Source organism: Bufo bufo, chromosome 3 (assembly GCF_905171765.1).
Source record: "Bufo bufo chromosome 3, aBufBuf1.1, whole genome shotgun sequence".
NCBI classification, from domain to species: Eukaryota; Metazoa; Chordata; class Amphibia; order Anura; family Bufonidae; genus Bufo; species Bufo bufo.
Window position 1 is genome coordinate 449,023,741 of NC_053391.1, and position 19,335 is coordinate 449,043,075.

At 43.5% G+C, this 19,335-nt stretch overlaps 1 protein-coding gene across 1 annotated transcript; it reads left to right on the plus strand.

The window, feature by feature from the left end:
- The first annotated feature begins 1,614 nt into the window (after positions 1–1,614).
- On the plus strand, positions 1,615–19,123 carry LOC120995721 (lysozyme g-like). Its single transcript, XM_040425100.1, has 6 exons — positions 1,615–1,733; positions 12,989–13,014; positions 13,843–13,923; positions 16,361–16,560; positions 17,640–17,778; positions 18,815–19,123. The coding sequence occupies exons 2-6, from the start codon at positions 13,008–13,010 to the stop codon at positions 18,946–18,948; spliced, it is 561 nt and encodes a 186-aa protein (XP_040281034.1). The 5' UTR covers positions 1,615–1,733; positions 12,989–13,007; the 3' UTR covers positions 18,949–19,123.
- The last annotated feature ends 212 nt before the right edge of the window (positions 19,124–19,335 follow it).

The window sequence follows — 19,335 nt, forward strand, 5'->3', positions numbered from 1 at the left end:
CCGAACAGCGCTCAGATGCCACAAACACAGTCAAATCGCCATGGGGTTTAAGTTTAGCATGGGCTGATGAGAGGGCCTATAATCCTGGGGCAAGAGGCTGGCAACCAGGCTTCTCCAGCACCCAGTGGCTAGTTTGGTTTCGCCACACATATCCTAATCTAGTCTATTCTGGCGCACATACGTTAATAGTGCGTCTTTAGTGCGGTATTTCTACACTTTGGGTGTATTTTAAGGTGTCATCAAAAGGGGCTACGATGGTATTTATCTACACATTAGTGTATCTAATGTGGCACATTAGTATCTGTGAGGGAGGAAACTTTTCAAGATGGGTGGTGACCATGGCGGCCATTTTGAAGTTGGCCATTTTAAATCCAACTTTTGTTTTTTCAATAGGAAGAGGGTCATGTGACACATCAAACTTATTGGGAATTTCACACGAAAAACAATGGTGTGCTTGGTTTTAACGTAACTTTATTCTTTCATGAGTTATTTACAAGTTTCTCTTTGTTTACAGCCATTGACATGTCGCCGAGGTTAACACGTGAGGAGCGGATAGAAATTGTGTTGATGTCTGGTGAACGCAGTAACCGGGTCATTGCAGCAGATTTCAATGCAAGACACCCTACGAGACCACCCATCTCCCATGCTACAGTTAGAAACTGGAGAGTAATCCGTTCAGGATGCATCAGGATGTCTTCAGTTCAGTCTTTTTGACTGATCAGGCTTTTCAGAAAAACGTAGCATGCTGTATTTTTACCTCCGGCCAAAAATCCTGAACACTTTGACTGAACGCCGGATCCGGTCTTTTTCCCATTGACTTGCATTAACGCCGGCGCTGTGTGTTCAGTCAAACCGGATCCGGATTTTGCATGTTAAACCCGAAAAATTTGAAAAAAAAGTTAAAGTCCATAAATGGCGGATCCGTTTTTTCCAATGCATTTTTTCATTGTGATCAAAATCCTGATCAGGATTCAAATGTAATCCGTTTTCACACGTTTTTCCGGATCTGGCGGGCAGTTCCGGTGTCGGAATTGAACACCGGATTAAAACAACGCTAGTGTGAAAGTAGCCTTACTGTAGCTCTGTCCCTCATGGCTCTGACTCACTGTGTTTACAAAACAAACCTTGCACTGAATCTCTGGGGTTTCTAAAGCAAAGCAGCAGGGTCAAAGAGGCTAGATACACTACATCTCAGCGGTATTAGCAGTTCTCTACACCAGAATCGCCAGATGCAGCATACGCCGAACACCGCTGGCACCTGCCGGATCCTATTCACAATGATGGGGTCATTCGAGATCCCGCATGCAGCTGTGTTTTGCCCTTTGATTTGCCAGAATCTGCAATGCTGGTTTCTGGTGGAACCTGTGTTCCAGATGTGCACGTACCTAAAGGGGTGTTATGGGTCACTCACAAGAGGGCCCAATTCAGATTCTTGCCATGGGGCCCAGTGATTTCTATGAACTGTATGCCCCTGATCTTACACCAGTCTTTATATATTTTCCCTGTGCATGATCTAACATAAAAAAATAAAAAAAAAGTTACATTTACTTTCACTTTCCCATTTCTTGTAAACCACGTTATTTTTTTTTTTTTTTTTTTTTTTTTTTTTTTTTTTTCTACTGGGACAGACTCCTTTCAGTTTCATCTATCCTCCTATCTATAAAAGGGGATAGAAAATTCTAACTCTGCACACAGCATTGACAGGGACAACAGCAACTAGCCTTCTTTCAAAGGTATGTGAACCAAACAAGCAGATATCCAGATATGGATAGAAATAGATGATACTCGATAGAGATAACAGACATGAGGGCACATTGTTTTCTTACGGCATCTGGTAGATGCCCTGAATTACATTTCTAAGCGTTACTTAGATCCGGATCCGGAAATCCGTATGCAAACGGATATATATTTTTTCCGGATCTGGATCCGTTAGACTTATTCATTGAAGTACCGGATGCGTCTTTCCGCTATCATCTGGAATAACGGATCCGGTATTTAATTTTTTCAAAGCTAGAAAGAACTGCGCATGCGCAGACCGGAAAAACGGATCTGGCAATGCGGCAATTTCCGGAACACTTGGTACTGGATCTGGCATTAATACATTTCAATGGAAATTAATGCCGGATCCGGCAAGTGTGGTAGTGTTCCGGGATTTTGTCCAGAAAAAATACCGCAGCAAGCTGCGGTATTTTGTCCTGTCAAATACCGTACAAGGGACGGAACGGAAGACATCCTGATGCATACTGAACAGATTGCTTTCCATTCAGAATGCATTGGGACAAAACTGATGCGTTTTTTTCCGGTATTGAGACCCTAAAGAATAACGCTAGTGTGAAAGTACCCTTAGGAAGTTACATTATTTGTCGATAATATGTCAGGAAAATGTTGCAGCGTCAGTCACGAAGAAAATACGCAAGAAGTGCTATCCAGAAATCCTATAATCATAGCACAGTTCTATTTTTAAAGTCCTGCCCTAGATGTGGGGAGAGTCCTGCATCCCTGATACAAGTTCTGGGAGTGTACAGAGCTTAGGACTTTTTGGACAGGCGTGCTAACTTGTATTAAAGACACATATCAAATTGCGGTCCTGCCTGGTCCAAGGACGTGTGTGCTGGGAATATTGGACATTAAAAAACTAAATTCACACTTTGGAGTGCAGCATCTGCTCTTCCAGGCCAGGAAATGAATTGCTAAATATTGGCTTAGACCCCAGCCCCCATCTGGGGCTGAATTGTTGAACAGATCCTTCGCCTGGAACATCCTGCCCAAGTTTACCAAAATCTGGGACAAATGGGTAGCGTACAGGACCACGGCGATATAACTTGGCTTAAGGATCTTTTGGCTGGGTTGGGAGGAGTGGCCTCAGAGATTCGTGTGATTTTGGAACATGCATACACCAGACCGGAACTGGGATGGGGAACTATGGTGGGTTACCCGGTGCGGAGGAGCTTAACAAATAGTTTATCTTGGAAAGAATGGGTGTGGGACTTGCATGTAGAGTGTCGGTAATATCTTTCTTGGTGCTCTGACGCATTATACCTATATTAATGGATCTGGATGGGGGGTGGATGGGAGGGATAGGGGTGGTTTATGTAATATTAATATGTATTACAGTTGAAGGGGTATTTCTCTATATCATGTACTTTTAGTATTGAGCTATGAAAATGTCCTCATAATTGTTACATGTCCAGTGGGATTGTATGTACCCATTCCTTTAGCCTCTGATGGGTTGTTCTTTTTCTCTATGTACATTGAAAAAAATTGTTAAGAAGAATTATCTGATTTTAAAAAAAAATATATTTTTAAAAGGAACCTGTCACATTGAACATGGTGTCTGAGCTGCAGGCAGCATGTTACAGAGCAGGAGGAGCTGAGCAGATTGATATATAGATTTATAGGAAAAGATTCCGTAAAACTTGTATTTCATTCATTTATATCCATGCTCATTCTGGGTTTTGGGGACTCTGGCATATTAGGTGGCTTATAGTAAACTCCTATTAGTATTTTATTGATGTTTTTTCCTCCATGTATTTCTACCCACAGTGGCTCCACATGTTCATGTCCCTCACTTATATCTTCTCGGACTGTGGACTTTAGACAAGACTTTACATAAAGGCAGACCCCTCCCCCTCTCCGGTTTTGTAACCCTGTATATTAACCGCCCAGTCATAGCTATCATCCAGCCATGTCTCAGTTATTCCCACTATGTCATAGTCCTCCTCACACATCACTAATTCCAGTTCCCCAGTATTATTAGTCAGGCTTCTGGCATTAGTACACATACAATTAAGAGGTTTATGTATATTTTTTACCCTACACTTATTCTTCTGAGCTGTTCTAGTCCCTCCTTCCATTCCTGCCCCAGTCACATTACCTTTCCTCTATGACTGTGTATACACAGATAGCTGTCAATCACTGATAGCTCCGCCTCCTTGACTTCAAAACCTCTAAAGAGCAGGAGTTTAAATTAATGAAATACAAATTAGGACCCATTCACTTCAATGGGGCCTCAAAAGATGCGGACAGCACTCCGTGTGCTGTCCGCATCAGTTGGGGGCCCCGCAAAAATTATAGATCATGTCCTATTCTTGTCCATTTTGCGGACAAGCATAGGCATTTCTATAATGGCCCACAAATTGCAGAAGGCACACGGGCGGCATCCATGATTTCCCTAAGGCCTTATGCACACGGCCGTTGTTTTGGTCCGCATCAGAACCTGGCGGTTCGGATTGCGGACCCATTCACTTGAATGGGGCCACAAAAGATGCGAACAACACTCCGTATGCTGTCCGCATCCGTTGCTCCATTCCAGGGTCCGCCAAAAAATATAACATGTCCTATTCTTGTCCACGCTTTGAGGGCAAGAATAGGCAGTTATATTAAAGGCTGTCCGTGCCGTTCCGCAAATTGCGGAAGGCACACGGACGCCATCCGTGTTTTGCGGATCCGCGGTTTGCAAAACACACAACGGTCGTGTGCATGAGGCCTTATACTGAGTTTTTTGCAACAAAACTAAATATCAATCTGCTCAGCTCCTCCTGCTCTATTACATGCCGCCTGCAGATTACGTCACATTTTCTTGGTGACAGGTTCCCTTTAACAAATTATGGTCAAACACAACTTAAAAAAAAACTTTCGATATGTCATATAAATATATCAAAGGTTTTGATCAGTGGGAGTCAGAGTGCTGATGCCCCCCACTGATCACTAACACAAGGAGATAGAAGCACTCTTTCTACTCACTGCAGGAGATGAAATCGAGACGGGCTCATAGACATAAGAAAGTTTTTGAAAAGTTCAGTGATATGCTATGGTTATATTACATTTGTAGCCATTAGAGGCATGGTGCAAGTTTGACTACTTGCTGGTGGGAAGCAGCACTTCACAAAGCATATAGCAAGCATCCAGCAGTAGTACTGCCGAGTCACAGCCATGCAGACAGTGACTATTTGGTTTGGGCTGGCAAAAAAAAAAGACATTGCAGACTAAGACCATGTCAAAAATCTGAAGTAATATGGTCAGGAAGCAAGTGTGCACAGGAACTCTCAAGCAAAGCACAGGCATAGGTCTTGGTTAACTATAAAAGGTTTCTGCCTGCTATGGTCGGCTCCAGATACCAAGTAGTAGTACTGAAGCACTAACATACTCAAGACAACATTGGCAGGTAACAGCTGAATGATGGGTCACCATTTTACAAGTATTTCCTGACTCTTTTTGTAAAGAGGCATCCACCCAGGACAGTCCTATTCTAGATTAATGATAAAAATATGTGACAGTTCATATGAAAGTTGTGACAAAAGTAGATGTGGATGAGCTGTGCCACGGAACAGTTTTGACTTGGGGCTACAGCTAAAGATGTAACCTGCTGTATGTAGCCCCCTGATCTTCACTCTTCAATCCCTATACAGGGATCTGGACTCTGCTGCAGGCAGGCCACCAGGCCTCTACCTCTTGGAGTAGTCTTCAGTGGCTGCAGACCCATGGGAAATGAGAAGCACTGATATGTAGCACCAAAGGATCAAACAAAAGTACAGTCAGGTGATGAGCTGAGGTCAGGGTAGGCAGACTACATTCAATCTGGTAATCAGTCCAAAGTTCAGGGTGCGCAGCATGGGCTGAATATCAGAGTCAGGAAGAAATAGGGTCAGGTAGCAAAGGGTCAAATCCAGTAATAGGGCATAGGTCAGGCATGGGAGATCAGAAGGTAGGATTGTGCACCTTTGCAGGGAACTAGCAAGCTAGAAACACTATTGCTCAGGCACCCTCTCACAGGGGAAGGTGCCTTATAGGGGTTTTCTAGTAAAAATGATTTTTTTTCATCAATCCTGCAACATGAAAGAGAATTTGTCTTCAGTGACAAAATGGACCCATGGACATTGTCTGTGACTCCATGGTTGAGATTCATAGACGATGTCTTCATTCTATGGAATGGCACACGTGCGGCCTTCCATGAGTTTGTATCACAGTTAAACAACAATGATCTTGGTCTGCTTTTCACCAGTGACATTGATGACACCCATCTGACATTCCTGGATCTGTCAATCACTATTGACAAATCGAGAAAGATTGTTACCAACATGTACCGCAAACCTACGGCCACTAACAACCTACTCAGATGGGAAAGCGCTCATCCAAAAAGGCTCAAACGTGGCATATCTAAAGGCCAATATTTACGAGCTAGGCGTAATTGTTCTGAGTGGGTAGATTTTAAAACGGCTGCTAATGACTTGCAAAAAAGATTCTCCCAAAGAGGATACGCAAGGTCATGTCTCACTGAGGCGTATGCACACGCATCAGTGAGTAACAGAGATGACCTCTTGCTCCCTAAAAAACGTGATTCTAATGACGGTACAATCCGCATCATAGGGACCTACTAAATGAACATTGGGGACTATTGAAATCAGACCCAATAGTAGGTCACCTAGTGGGAGACCATCCCCTGGTAACATATAGAAGGGGAAGCAATCTGAGAGACAAGCTGGTACATAGCCTATACAATCCTCCTATTGACGCAACATGGTTGAGCAACAAACCCATAGGCACCTTTAAGTGCGGTAACTGTATAGCTTGTAAAGCGATCAAGAAAGGCAATGTGGTCAGATGTACCGTTACAGGACGCACATATAACATCAGATCCTTTATAAATTGTAGGACAGTTGGTGTCGTGTATGGTGCCACATGTATTTGCCACAAACAATATGTGGGCAAAACCAAGAGAGAGTTTCGGAGGCGTATAGGGGAACACCTTTCCAATATTAGCAAACAGGATGATACATCAATTGCGCAACATGTCATGGAATGTCATTCGGGAGTGAACAACTGCATCACATTTCAAGGCATCGAACATGTGAGGGGTTCCCCCAGAGAGGGTGATGTGGACAACCTACTGTTGCGCAAAGAAGTGCAGTGGACCTTCACATTACAGACGCTCAAACCAAGCGGCTTGAATGACTTTATTTCATATACTAGCTTCATCTAAGCCTAGATAGAAAATCTGCTGCTCTTGAAGCTCATCAAGAGAATGCCAAGAGTGTGCAAAGGAGTAATCAAAGCAAAAGGTGGCTACTTTGAAGAACCTAGAATATGACATATTTTCAGTTGTTTCACACTTGTTTGTTATGTATATAATTCCACATGTGTTAATTCATAGTTTTGAAGCCTTCAGTGTGAATCTACAATTTTCATAGTCACAAAAATAAAGAAAACTCTTTGAATGAGAAGGTGTGTCCAAACTTTTAGTCTGTACTGTAGGTTTTAACACCCTCAGCCTGATGTTATCAATAACACCTACCGGTATGTGCTGTATATATATATATATATATATATATATATATATATATATATATAAAAGAATAGAAGATCACATATAGTATTATTATTAATCGTTTCCCTGTCATACCTCTGTTTAGATCTCTTCCCTTACTGTAGCCCATAATCCATAGACAGGATCTATAGTTCTGTTTACTAAGCAGCTATTATAGCCAATCAACTATCACCCACGTCAGCGCTATGCATAATATGAAGGACGGCATGAGGGGAGGTTTTATTCTGCCTCGTCCAATCCCTGCCGCCTGTAGCTCCACCTAGTGGGAGTGGCCCCATCTATGTAAAGAGCGCTCTCGGCGGCCGCGATTACGGCCGTCATAGAACCGGAGGCTGTGCGATTACCTAGCTGCACGAGTGGCACCTCCAGCGTGCAGCACCATTCCCTGTTTCTCCCATATGCAGTCACGCTAAAATACATAGGCGAGACGCAATGGGAGTCAAGTCACTCTGCTCCTGATGATAGACTGCCCCTACTGGTCAGCATAGAAGCGCGTCGAGTGGATGGTGCATTAGGCAGGGACTATGCACAATAGAGCCTTTATACTAGGCCTCAGAGTGTGACAGCTGTTTGGGGCTTGATTGCTAGCTACAAACGCACATCGAAGCAATCACCCCCTCCCTTTGTGAGTGCTGTCATTAGCTCTGTCTGACCTACAAACCTATGATACACACAACAAACATAAAGTGTATCTATTCTGAGAGCAGTTATCCTGGTGGAGAATATATCCAGTACTGCACACAGAAGTATCATTGGTACTAGTGGAGTTAGTGGCTGAATATTATACCAACAGTCCACTACCCCACTGCACCTAGCCTAAATTGTATTGTTGGCGGGTAGCCACAACATTTTAACATTATCAGAATAAATTTATAATTTTAAGCGTTCTTATCAGGCAGTAAACAACATGGCCCCTGAAACAGAAGATACATAATTACCAGCTCCATGCCGCTCCGTTGGTCCTCGCTCTCTCCATCTTCCAGTCCCTGCGCTGTTTACCTCTGGCTGGCCATGGGCATGGTCATGTGTACCACTCCAGCCAATGACTAGATTCAGAGAGGACATGATGTTTGTGGCCACATCCCCACTGTGACCATGTCCTTAGCCATCCCGATGTAAACACTGCCGGGAACTAAAGATGATGAGAAATAAACATGGGCACATGAACAGGAACGCGCCTCTCACTGAAGACTATTTGAGGCCATTTCTGCTCTGCTGCCTGGTGGTTTTCAGCGAGGAATCTGCACTGAATTCCACTGTCAGAACACTCCGTCTATATAGCCCCTAAATAATCCAGTAAAAATCATCAGGATGTGTTTTATGGTTATTTAACCACTTGCCTAGCGCCGCACGACTTTTATACGTCGCAGCTGTAGGCTCTTATCTGTAATACGACATATAAAAGCATTGGGTTACATCGCGATCTGCCGGCAGCCTGGCTGCAGATCACTGCGACTGCACTGTCATCACTGTGACCTCGCTGTCATTAGACAGCTGCAGTCACAGGGAAATGTGCTGTGACCTGCAGGAGCGGTCAGGCAGTAACAGATGCTTGTAGCTCTCTGCTACAAGCGTTTATTACATTGTAAAATCTAAAAAAAAAGGCGTCACCTGCTGGCTATAAAATGAACTATGATGTACTGAATGTAATCTTCTCATCAGTGACTGTATTTGTGAGTTATAAGCTCCCTTCTAATTTCCAGCTGTGTCATGTGACCAACTCTCTGATCTCCAACTGACACAGGACAGGAAGTCAGTTACTTCTCTATTTATTCCTATGAGACTGACATTGAGGCTCCCATAGGAATACATAGAGAAACTGACTTCCTGTCCACACATAAGATGATGTGTCATTTGGAAAGTTTGATTGCTGGTCACGACACAGCCGAGAAACACAAGGGAGGGGATAACTCAGAAAAACAGCCATGTACCTTTCTAGCAGGTCAGAGAATAAAAATGTTTTGCAGGAGTTTTTCTTTAAAAAATAAATAAATAATAATAAAAAAGAGAATAATAAAAAGAGAAATACAGAAAATGAGAAAAAGGTATAGGTACTAGTATTAGCAATAGTATATCAGACTACGTACACACCCATACAAACATCCTTCCCCTGTCACGGCCACGGTTTTGGCCGTGACTCCTTGGGAGCCACATACAGTTGCCCGCGGTTTGGGTTGTTGTTTCAACCGCAGCTTGAGGCTTGATGTTGTTTGCCTCAAGTGTGGTTGCCGCGGACAACAGGTATGTGTGCGGTCCCTTTGAAGTTTGTGTGCGTGTATGTATGCACTGTCGTTTGTCTGTGTGCACTCTGTGTAGTGTGTGGTGTGCACGGACACCTTTCCAGCACTGTGGTTGCCCGTGGCAACGTTTGGTGATGTGTACATGCGGTGGCAGTGTCTCGGCCTTGGGGCTGACTCCCAGGACACGGTTGCCACCCATGTCGTTGCCTGTGGCAACAACCACAGTGTGTTTGTTGTATTGGACACTGTTCCTTTAAGTTGGTGTTTTCCCTTTCCTGTGGTACTGGAAGGGTTAACTCCCTTCCCAGTGTGTGTGATGTCACTGGGTGTGTCTGACTGTTGGGTGTGGCCTCTTAAGCCTCTCCTTTGATATGGCTCAGTAGGTTGCTTCAGTCATGCTTTGCTGTTGCAGCCGCCTGTGATCTCCATCTTCTTGTAAGGGCCACCCTTCCGGTCATAAGTTCTAATACCGTGATGTCTTGTTTCTTTGGTTTTTGTGCAGCTATGGATGTCCTGGTCCCTGTGTGTCTTCATGTGTGTGCTGTTTACCTTTGTCTGTGTGGACAACCTTTCCTTAGCACGGGTTCCAGTCAGCAAGGCTGAGACAGGTTTGTGTGGAACTGTTTGGTTCCCCGCCATCCCTTCACCATTGCCTCGTTTGGCGTCCCCCCTGATTTTATGGCACCGGTGTGTTTGTTTGGTGTGCGGGTGCACACCTTCGAAAGAGGGTGCAGCATGCAGTGCCATCCTCTTGTGGCCTGCATGCGCGTTCTCCGGAGGGAGAGCGTTCCGGGGGGATCACCGTTAACGACACGGTTGGTGGCTTATTCCCCGTCACCTTACCGTCCGTGTTGGTGATCCCTCGTCCCTCTCCATGTTCCCATCTCTGGTCGTTTGCTGGCAGCACTCCGTATGTGGTCCGGCTGCGTGCTGGTTAGGAGTGTCTGCTGGCAGCGACTGGAGTGGGGACGTGTGGAGAGTCCCCTCGTTCATCTCTCTGTGGTTCTCCCCCCTGTGTCGCTGGTGCGGGCTGCAGGCCTCGTCGGACTGGCTGAGTTGTGTGCTGGGAGAGGATGCAGCTGACAGCGACTTTTTGGGAACCATGTCTGAGAGTGGACGTCCCCTTCTCCCATCCCCTTGTGTGAGTCCCTCACGTGTTTTGTTTTTTTTTTGGTGGGGGGGGGGGCTTTGAGGGGTGGGAGTGTCACTCCTTGGGAGCCGCATACAGTTGCCCGCGGTTTGGGTTGTTGTTTCAACCGCAGCTTGAGGCTTGATGTTTGCCTCAAGTGCGGTTGCCGCGGACAACAGGTATGTGTGCGGTCCCTTTGGAGTTTGTGTGCGTGTATGTATGCACTGTCGTTTGTGTGCACTCTGTGTAGTGTGTGGTGTGCACGGACACCTTTCCAGCACTGTGGTTGCCCGTGGCAACGTTTGGTGATGTGTACATGCGGTGGCAGTGTCTCGGCCTTGGGGCTGACTCCCAGGACACGGTTGCCACCCATGTCGTTGCCTGCGGCAACAACCACAGTGTGTTTGTTGTGTTGGACACTGTTCCTTTAAGTTGGTGTTTTCCCTTTCCTGTGGTGCTGGAAGGGTTAACTCCCTTCCCAGTGTGTGTGATGTCTTAGGCCTATAAAGCCTCTCACTTTGGCATGGCTCAGTAGGTTGCTTCAGTCATGCTTTGCTGTTGCAGCCGCCTGTGATTTCCATCTTCTTGTAAGGGCCACCCTTCCGGTCATAAGTTCTAATACCGTGATGTGTTGATGTCTTGTTTCTTTGGTTTTTGTGCAGCTATGGATGTCCTGGTCCCTGTGTGTCTTCATGTGTGTGCTGTTTACCTTTGTCTGTGTGGACAGCCTTTCCTTAGCACGGGTTCCAGTCAGCAAGGCTGAGACAGGTTTGTGTGGAACTGTTTGGTTCACCTGTCTTATCCATAGTCCTGTTTATGTACCCCCTTCATGCTGCTTGGCCAGTGAGACTCCTGCTCCTCCGTGTCTAGGAGGAGTGGGTTGTCTTACCCTGCTCCTTAGCCCAGGGACCGGTCGGAGGGTAAGTCAGGGATCCGAGGTTCCTGCGCATGGGTCCTCCTACCATCAAGGTCGGCCCATGCAGGTGGGAGACAGGGTCAGCGTTAGGGACGCAACAGGAGGTGACCTGCTCCCTAATTCTGTGTTCCTGGCGAGTAGCGACTGGACATCTTCCATCATTGCACGGCTGAGGATTTCTTCCATCCTCAGCCGTGACATCCCCTTTTTCAGTCCTAAAAATTATATATATAATGTTTTAGCAATAAAAGTATAGTTGAATTTGTGTGTCTAAAATATACAGACATGCACACTTTTTTTATTTTAAAAATCTATGGTAGGTATTCGTTTTAGCTATACTTTGTTTAGCAGCGTTTTTTCCTATGTAAAATAAACAAAGGCACGCATATTTTTTTAATTTATAATATTTTTTTTTACATAGAATGTGTCGGCAGATAAGAACCATTTGGCCCATCTAGTCTGCCCAATATACTAAATACTATGAATAGCCCCTGGTCCTATCTTATATGAAGGATGGCCTTATGCCTATCCCATGCATGCTTAAACTCCTTCACTGTATTTGCAGCTACCACTTCTGCAGGAAGACTATTCCATGCATCACTACTCTCTCAGTAAAGTAATACTTCCTGATATTACTTTTAAACCTTTGCCCCTCTAATTTAAAACTATGTCCTCTTGTAGCAGTTTTTCTTCTTTTAAATATTCTTTCCTCTTTTACCTTGTTGATTCCCTTTATGTATTTAAAAGTTTCTATTATATCCCCTCTGTCTCGTCTTTCTTCCAAGCTATACTTGTTTTAAATCTTAAAATGCACAAATTTCCCCAAGATAAATACCTTAGGGGAGTAACATAAAAAAAGTCACTTTGAAGGGGGCTTGTAACGTTTTGGCGCTGTACAAGATATTTCTGGCAGTACGGTGCCGTAGAACCAGCAATAGAAAATTAGGCTGCCAAAATCCAAAATGCACTCCAGTCTTTTGAAATCTTGCGGCGGGCCCAGCCAGTAGATAAATTACATAAATAGCGTCTATTTTCAGGATACAAGTGTACGGGAATGGTTTTACAAATGTTTTGTCTTGAAAGCTTTTGTAATAGAAAAAATGAGAAAGGAAAAATATATATTTTTTTTCTTCACAATTTTAAGTTTTCCTTAAATATTTTAAAATTTTTTTAGATCCATTATATAATGGCACAAAAGAAAGGTCTAAGGTGACCTGTAAAAAATATCAAATACATGTAGGCTGGCTCAGAAAATAATCAGTTATTCGCAGTTAGATAGGCCCATTTCTACAACAAAAAAAATGGCCTGGTAAGGAAGGGGATAAACACTCCGGTAATGAAACTGTCAACACTAAAATGTTGTTTTTTTCTACCGTTAGGTGCAGAGTCAAAACTACAATGGCATGTAAGTATCTACAGGGAAAAAACGCCGTTTGTGATCTGACTCCTGATATACAGTAGAGTCTGGTAACTGTACCAGCTACAATTTTAGTTACACTGCTCTGATGTTACTGCTACTTACAGTGCCCCAACAGATCCTCCGGAGCAGTGCCTTTCCAGAGTGTCCTAGTGAGTGACAGTTGGGGTAGACCATATGTCGTCTGCCACCCTCATAATTGTCTGCTGGAGTATCACAGCACTGCATAATATTGTATTTAAAGGGGGTTTCCAAAACCTCAAAGTTTAGATCAAGGTGAGGAATTATGTAAATCCTCAAGTGTTCCAGCGCTGCTGCTACAGTGGTCCTGGCTGTGTGTATTTCTGGTGCCGCAGCAATGACATTACCAGATACTCCATGTTATCGTAGCAGCCTATCACTGACCTCAGCGTCCACCTGGGTACGGTCTCGCTACAGCGATGACATACCCTACTACCTCACGTGACTGCTGAGGCTCATGATTGGCTGCAGTGGAGACAAAGACTCCTGGGACCACTGAAGCAGCAGTGTTGGATGGCGGGAGATTAAGCAGGTGAGTAAGGGCATTAGCGATCACTCTTACCCATACAGCGGTCTCCTCCGCTGATGAGCAGGCTATTGTTGGGAAGGAACACTTCCCTCCCGACAATCGCCCACCAATCTGCAGGTCTAATACAGCTTTAAGTCTTATTTTTTATTTGATCATTTCCCACAAGAGTCCCATAAAACCCCATAACAGAATGATGTCGCTGTCATTTGGCAATCTACCAAATAAATGGAAGAATATTAATATTTATATCTATATTTTCTTCAAAGCGAGATACGGTAATCTTGACACAATTCAATGCAGCGGTGCCTCGGAAACAACTGGTAGACAGGATAGAGAGAATTATTCTGGTAAGTGATTCAGAGAGTACACAATCACTAAGGGTCCTTACACACATGAATTTTGCACTGATGTTTTTTTTTTACCACTAAAATAGGTGCATGCATTTGTTTAGGGCACCTCCATTTGTGGCGGTCATTTACTATGCACCTGTATGGGGTGAAAAAATGGCAAACAGCAGGTCTGCTACCTTTTTATTGCCAATGTGCCTAAATTTAGGGGCAAATGGCATTTCAATGCCACCCTCTCCAGTTTCTCTAAAGAGGGATATCAGGGGGTGTGGTGGCGATCTGTGCCGACACATTCACAACCATTTACGCCATTTTTTTTTTGGCATAAACTGTGATTGAGATCTTAGCTACCACCTGGAGTGGATTATAATCTAGACACGTGGACTACCAGAAGATGCGTTTAATCCATGATGAGGCATGTGCCTCTCATAAATTAAGCTCATCCTCCAGCAGCACAGGGGATGTCAGGCTCGCCATATGAGGACAGTCTTTGGCAAATGACCTCCAGCATGTCTTACCACTAGCATTTTCCTTCATGGCATTTTTCCTTTATAGAGAAGGTATAAAAATTCTTGTAAAAACACCAAGAGCTCCAGCATGCTGCAATTTTTAAAAAAAGCACACTTGTCATATGCTTTATATTTTCCATAGAACGTCAGCTAACATTTGGTGCTGTTGTTTTTGCAAAAAGAAAAATGCAGCACAAAATGCCTTCAGAAAGCCGGTGTAAAAACTTGTATGAAAGCACTCAGGCCCCGTTCACACAGTGAATTTTGCAAAGGCAAAATCTGATGCATATTCCACAGCAGAAGCCAGAGAGTATATCACTGAGGATAGTAATTGGTTGTGGTGGACTCTCGCCATATACCAGCATATCACTGCTGTTTTATGTATACCATCATTTTCTATTTTACAGCATTCAGGGAAATGTCTCAGATTTTTAATTATCTTGGACAATCCCATAAAAAAAATAATACTGAACCTATAATTCTACCATGCAATGTACATATTACACGCTTCATGGTTATGTGCTCTGCCTAACATGTATATGTTAGATGGAAGCCTCTGGAGGATGCCATACTTTAGGCTACTTGACGTGGCGGTTGGTGTGATTGGAGGAAGATTTTTTTTTTATCCAACGTAACTTTCTTCCAGTAGAAAATGGCAGGATGAGGAGGTCTTTAACTTTACATTACAGAGTAAGACAGTTTTCATAGGTATGGCTTTTGGCGAAGGAATCTACAGTAAATGGTTAGTGACTGGTTCCTCAGTTTTTAGGTTATGTTCACATAAAGCTATTTTAAAGCACCATTCATGCTTTTTGCATAAATTTCAGACAAAGCAAAGTGGAATTCCCGCTCACCTGGGATGAGGATGTGCACCGTGCCGGAAAGGTTCAGATCACAACAACTTTAAGTTTGTAGAAAATTCGGCACAGGTTGTTTAAAATCCATAGACACTTTATTTGAATATATTCAATACAAAAACTGTGGGTACAAAAAAAACCTCTGTTACTCCTGTTGACGCGTTTTGGATGTGTTCACATCCTTAGTCATAACTAGAGAATAGTGAGATGTGGAAGTTTTAAACTTAGTGCTGAATAAGGAGGCTTTTGGGATTTTTCGCCTTAACACTAGGTATCCTAATGGCTTAAATCTTCGGAAAGAGCTCATGTATCAATATTATTAATTATGCCAAATGCTAGGTATACTGTAGTTATAGTTGCCATTGTGACGTACATTGTAAATGGGCATTTAAGAATGTATTTCATTTGTTATTTGGCCTATCTACATAATGCACATTTGTTGATTATTGTTTTAAAATTATTTGTGCATGGTTTTAAATCGCTCAGTGCGGTGTGTACTCAAAGATCCAGGTGTAGCTGTTTTTTTGAAACAACCCTGGTTAATCACCTCCCCCTTGGAAGAAAGGTGTGGTATGTTAGTTTACTACATTTATATTGAGTCCACAGCTCACGATTCTCTAGTTATGACTAAGGATGTGAACACATCTGAAACGCGTCAACAGGAGTAACGGAGGTTTTTTTTGTATCCACACTTCTTGTATTGAATATTCAAATAAAGTTTCCATGGATTTTAAACAACCTGTGCTGGATTTTGTATAAAGTTCACAGATTTTGGTCTTGCTAAGGATTTTCAAATCCATATCATGCTCAATTCTACTGTGGAAAAGTGACAAATTTCATCATGGATTTAACCCTTGCCGTTACAAATGCTAACATCTGCATTTGAATCCACATCAACATCTGAATTAAAATGTGCAGAAGTATGGTGCAGATTTTCATCAGCGATTTGTTGCAGATCCACAATAAATCTGTTCTGTGTGGACAGAACCTTATAGTGTTGTAAATGACTCGCACTTTATATTAAAGGCTTACAGAACTAAACTTTTTCTTGTTAAATCCATAAATGCACAGGTGTCTTTGCTTCAGAGAGGCTGGCAAAAACGGATCTGGAAAGAATGAAGAGACACAAGCCGAAGATACAGTCGGCGTCCAGTAGAACTGGGATACCAGCACCTATCATCGCTGGAATCGTATCTCGTGAGTCACGTGCTGGCAACGCTCTAGATGGAAATGGATATGGTGACCATGGAAATGCATTTGGCCTCATGCAGGTAATTATTCAACTATCTAGAAAATAATTAGAGCAAAGGAAAGATGTACATGATAAGAACTCATACTCAAGTGGTTACCAAAATGCCATTCTGCTTTGACCTGGATATTTAGATACGGGGCTAGGGCTGCAAAGATAATCTTTACCCAGGTGAAGAATGGCCTAGCAAAGACTCAATGACGCTCTAGAATAAAATTTGTATCTAAATGGACATGCAGTATATCGTAATTAACTCACGGTTCATATCTTATGTCCTGCTGTTTTTTTTATTTTTTTATTAGTTGTCACTGACTGTACTTCTACCTAAGGGCTCTTTCACACCTGCGTTCTTTTCTTCCGGCATAGAGTTCCGTCGTCGGGGCTCTATGCCGGAAGAATCCTGATCAGGATTATCCCCATGCATTCTGAATGGAGTGAAATCCGTTCAGGATGCATCAGGATGTCTTCAGTTCCGGAACGGAACGTTTTTTGGCCGGAGAAAATACCGCAGCATGCTGCGCTTTTTGCTCCGGCCAAAAATCCGGAACACTTGCCGCAAGGCCGGATCCGGAATTAATGCCCATTGAAAGGCATTGATCCGGATGCGGCCTTAAGCTAAACGTCGTTTCATCGCATTGCCGGAGCCGACATTTAACTTTTTCTGAATGGTTACCATGGCTGCCGGGACGCTAAAGTCCTGGCAGCCATGGTAAAGTGTAGCGGGGAGCAGCATACTTACCGTCCGTGCGGCTCCCGGGGCGCTCCAGAGTGACGTCAGGGCGCCCCAAGTGCATGGATCACGTGATCGCATGGACACGTCATCCATGCGCATGGGGCGCTCTGACGTCATTCTGGAGCGCCCCGGGAGCCGCACGGACTGTAAGTATACCGCTCCCCCGCTCCTACTATGGCAACCAGGACTTTAATAGTGTCCTGGGTGCCATAGTAACACTGAAAGCATTTTGAAGACGGTTCCGTCTTCAAATGCTTTCAGTACACTTGCGTTTTTCCGGATCCGGAGTGTAATTCCGGCAAGTGGAGTACACGCCGGATCCGGACAACGCAAGTGTGAAAGAGGCCTAAGCCTATTTCTTTTTACAGATTGATAGAAGGTGGCATACACCTCGTGGAGCTTTTGATAGCGAAGAACACATTCTACAGGGTACAGAGATCCTATGTTCCATGTTTAATGTGATACAGCAGAAATTTCCACAGTGGACAGCAAACCAACACATGCAAGGTAACCACTGTTTTCTGATATTGATGACCTATCCTGAGGATAGTATTAAAATCAAAGTTGGCAATCTATAGAAAAAAACACTAGTTCAGAGCAGCACCAAAAGTACCATGTAGACTTCCACAGGAATGCATCAGCCCATCTGTGACCTCGGATCCACGGTGTTCATTAGATCAGTATTCAAATCAAAGTTGACGGCAGCATATCCATTAGAAGATCTTTATTCATAATGGGTCCATAGAAAAATGTACAAAAAAGCCAAAGGAAAGTGCAACGTTTCGACTACATAGTAGTCTTTCTCAAGCATGCTTGAGAAGGACTACTATGTAGTCGAAACGTTGCACTTTCTTTGGCTTCTTTGTAAATTTTTCTATGGACCCATTATGAATAAAGATCTTCTAATGGATATGCTACCGTCAACTTTGATTTGAATACTGATCTAATGAACACCGTGGATCCGAGGTCACAGATGGGCTGATGCATTCCTGTGGAAGTCTACATGGTACTTTGGTGCTGCTCTGAACTAGTGTTTTTTCTATCCTGAGGATAGGTCATCAGTATTAGCATCTCGGAAAACCCCTTTAAAATAAACTGTCATGCTGGAATTTCAATATTCTCATGTATTGTACACTGCATAATGTTACCTGTTTATCTCACTGGCCACCGATACATCTCACTGCTGTAGTACGCCTGCAGAATATACTGCTAAGGATGAAATTCTGGCAGATTTGCAAATGATCCCTAACAGTCCCCCATTCCCAGCATATTTACATTTGCAACGGTCGCAACTGTGACCACAGCACGCTTCTCTGCACGGTGCATGCCATCAAATGGCACTGAATGTAGAGTGCACACTAGCATGGAACCAGTCTAGAACTATGGACAGTGTGCAGAACCCAAGTTGACATATGCCGATTTAGCGCAATGGCCAAGAGGGGTTATCTGACAGACTGTAAAGTACCTACAATACAAAGGAGCCATGATACATCTTGGCCATGCTTGGCTTACTGTCCTACTAATGTGATGTATTATTTTGCAGGTGCTCTTGCAGCCTACAATATGGGACCTGATAGCGTAACCAGTTTTAATACTGTCGACAGCCGCACAACAGACGGGGACTACTCAAACGATGTCCTTGCTAGAGCAAAGTATTATAAGAGAAGCGGATTCTAAGAAATAATAGATGGAAAATCACTGGGGGATTTATCATAGACCAGTGATCTTTACTTTACTTTTTACTTTTCTCCTTTATTCATTATATTGTGAAACAGCTGGTAATAAGGGAATTATAGCAAATGGTAGATTACTGATGAAAATAAAGCTGAACAGCAATTATTGGGCACAACAATGGCGGTCTCATTTTCTTATCCTCTCTCATCTAATCATCACATCACGGACAAGTATAGGACATGTTCTATATGTCCATTCTGCAAAAAGAAAGACTATGTCTGAAAATTGCAGACCATGGGTCTGCAAATCAAATGTAGGCAGGACATAGACTGCATCTGTATTTTGCGGATCCACAATTTGCGGACTGCGAAACAGATACGGTCTTGTGCA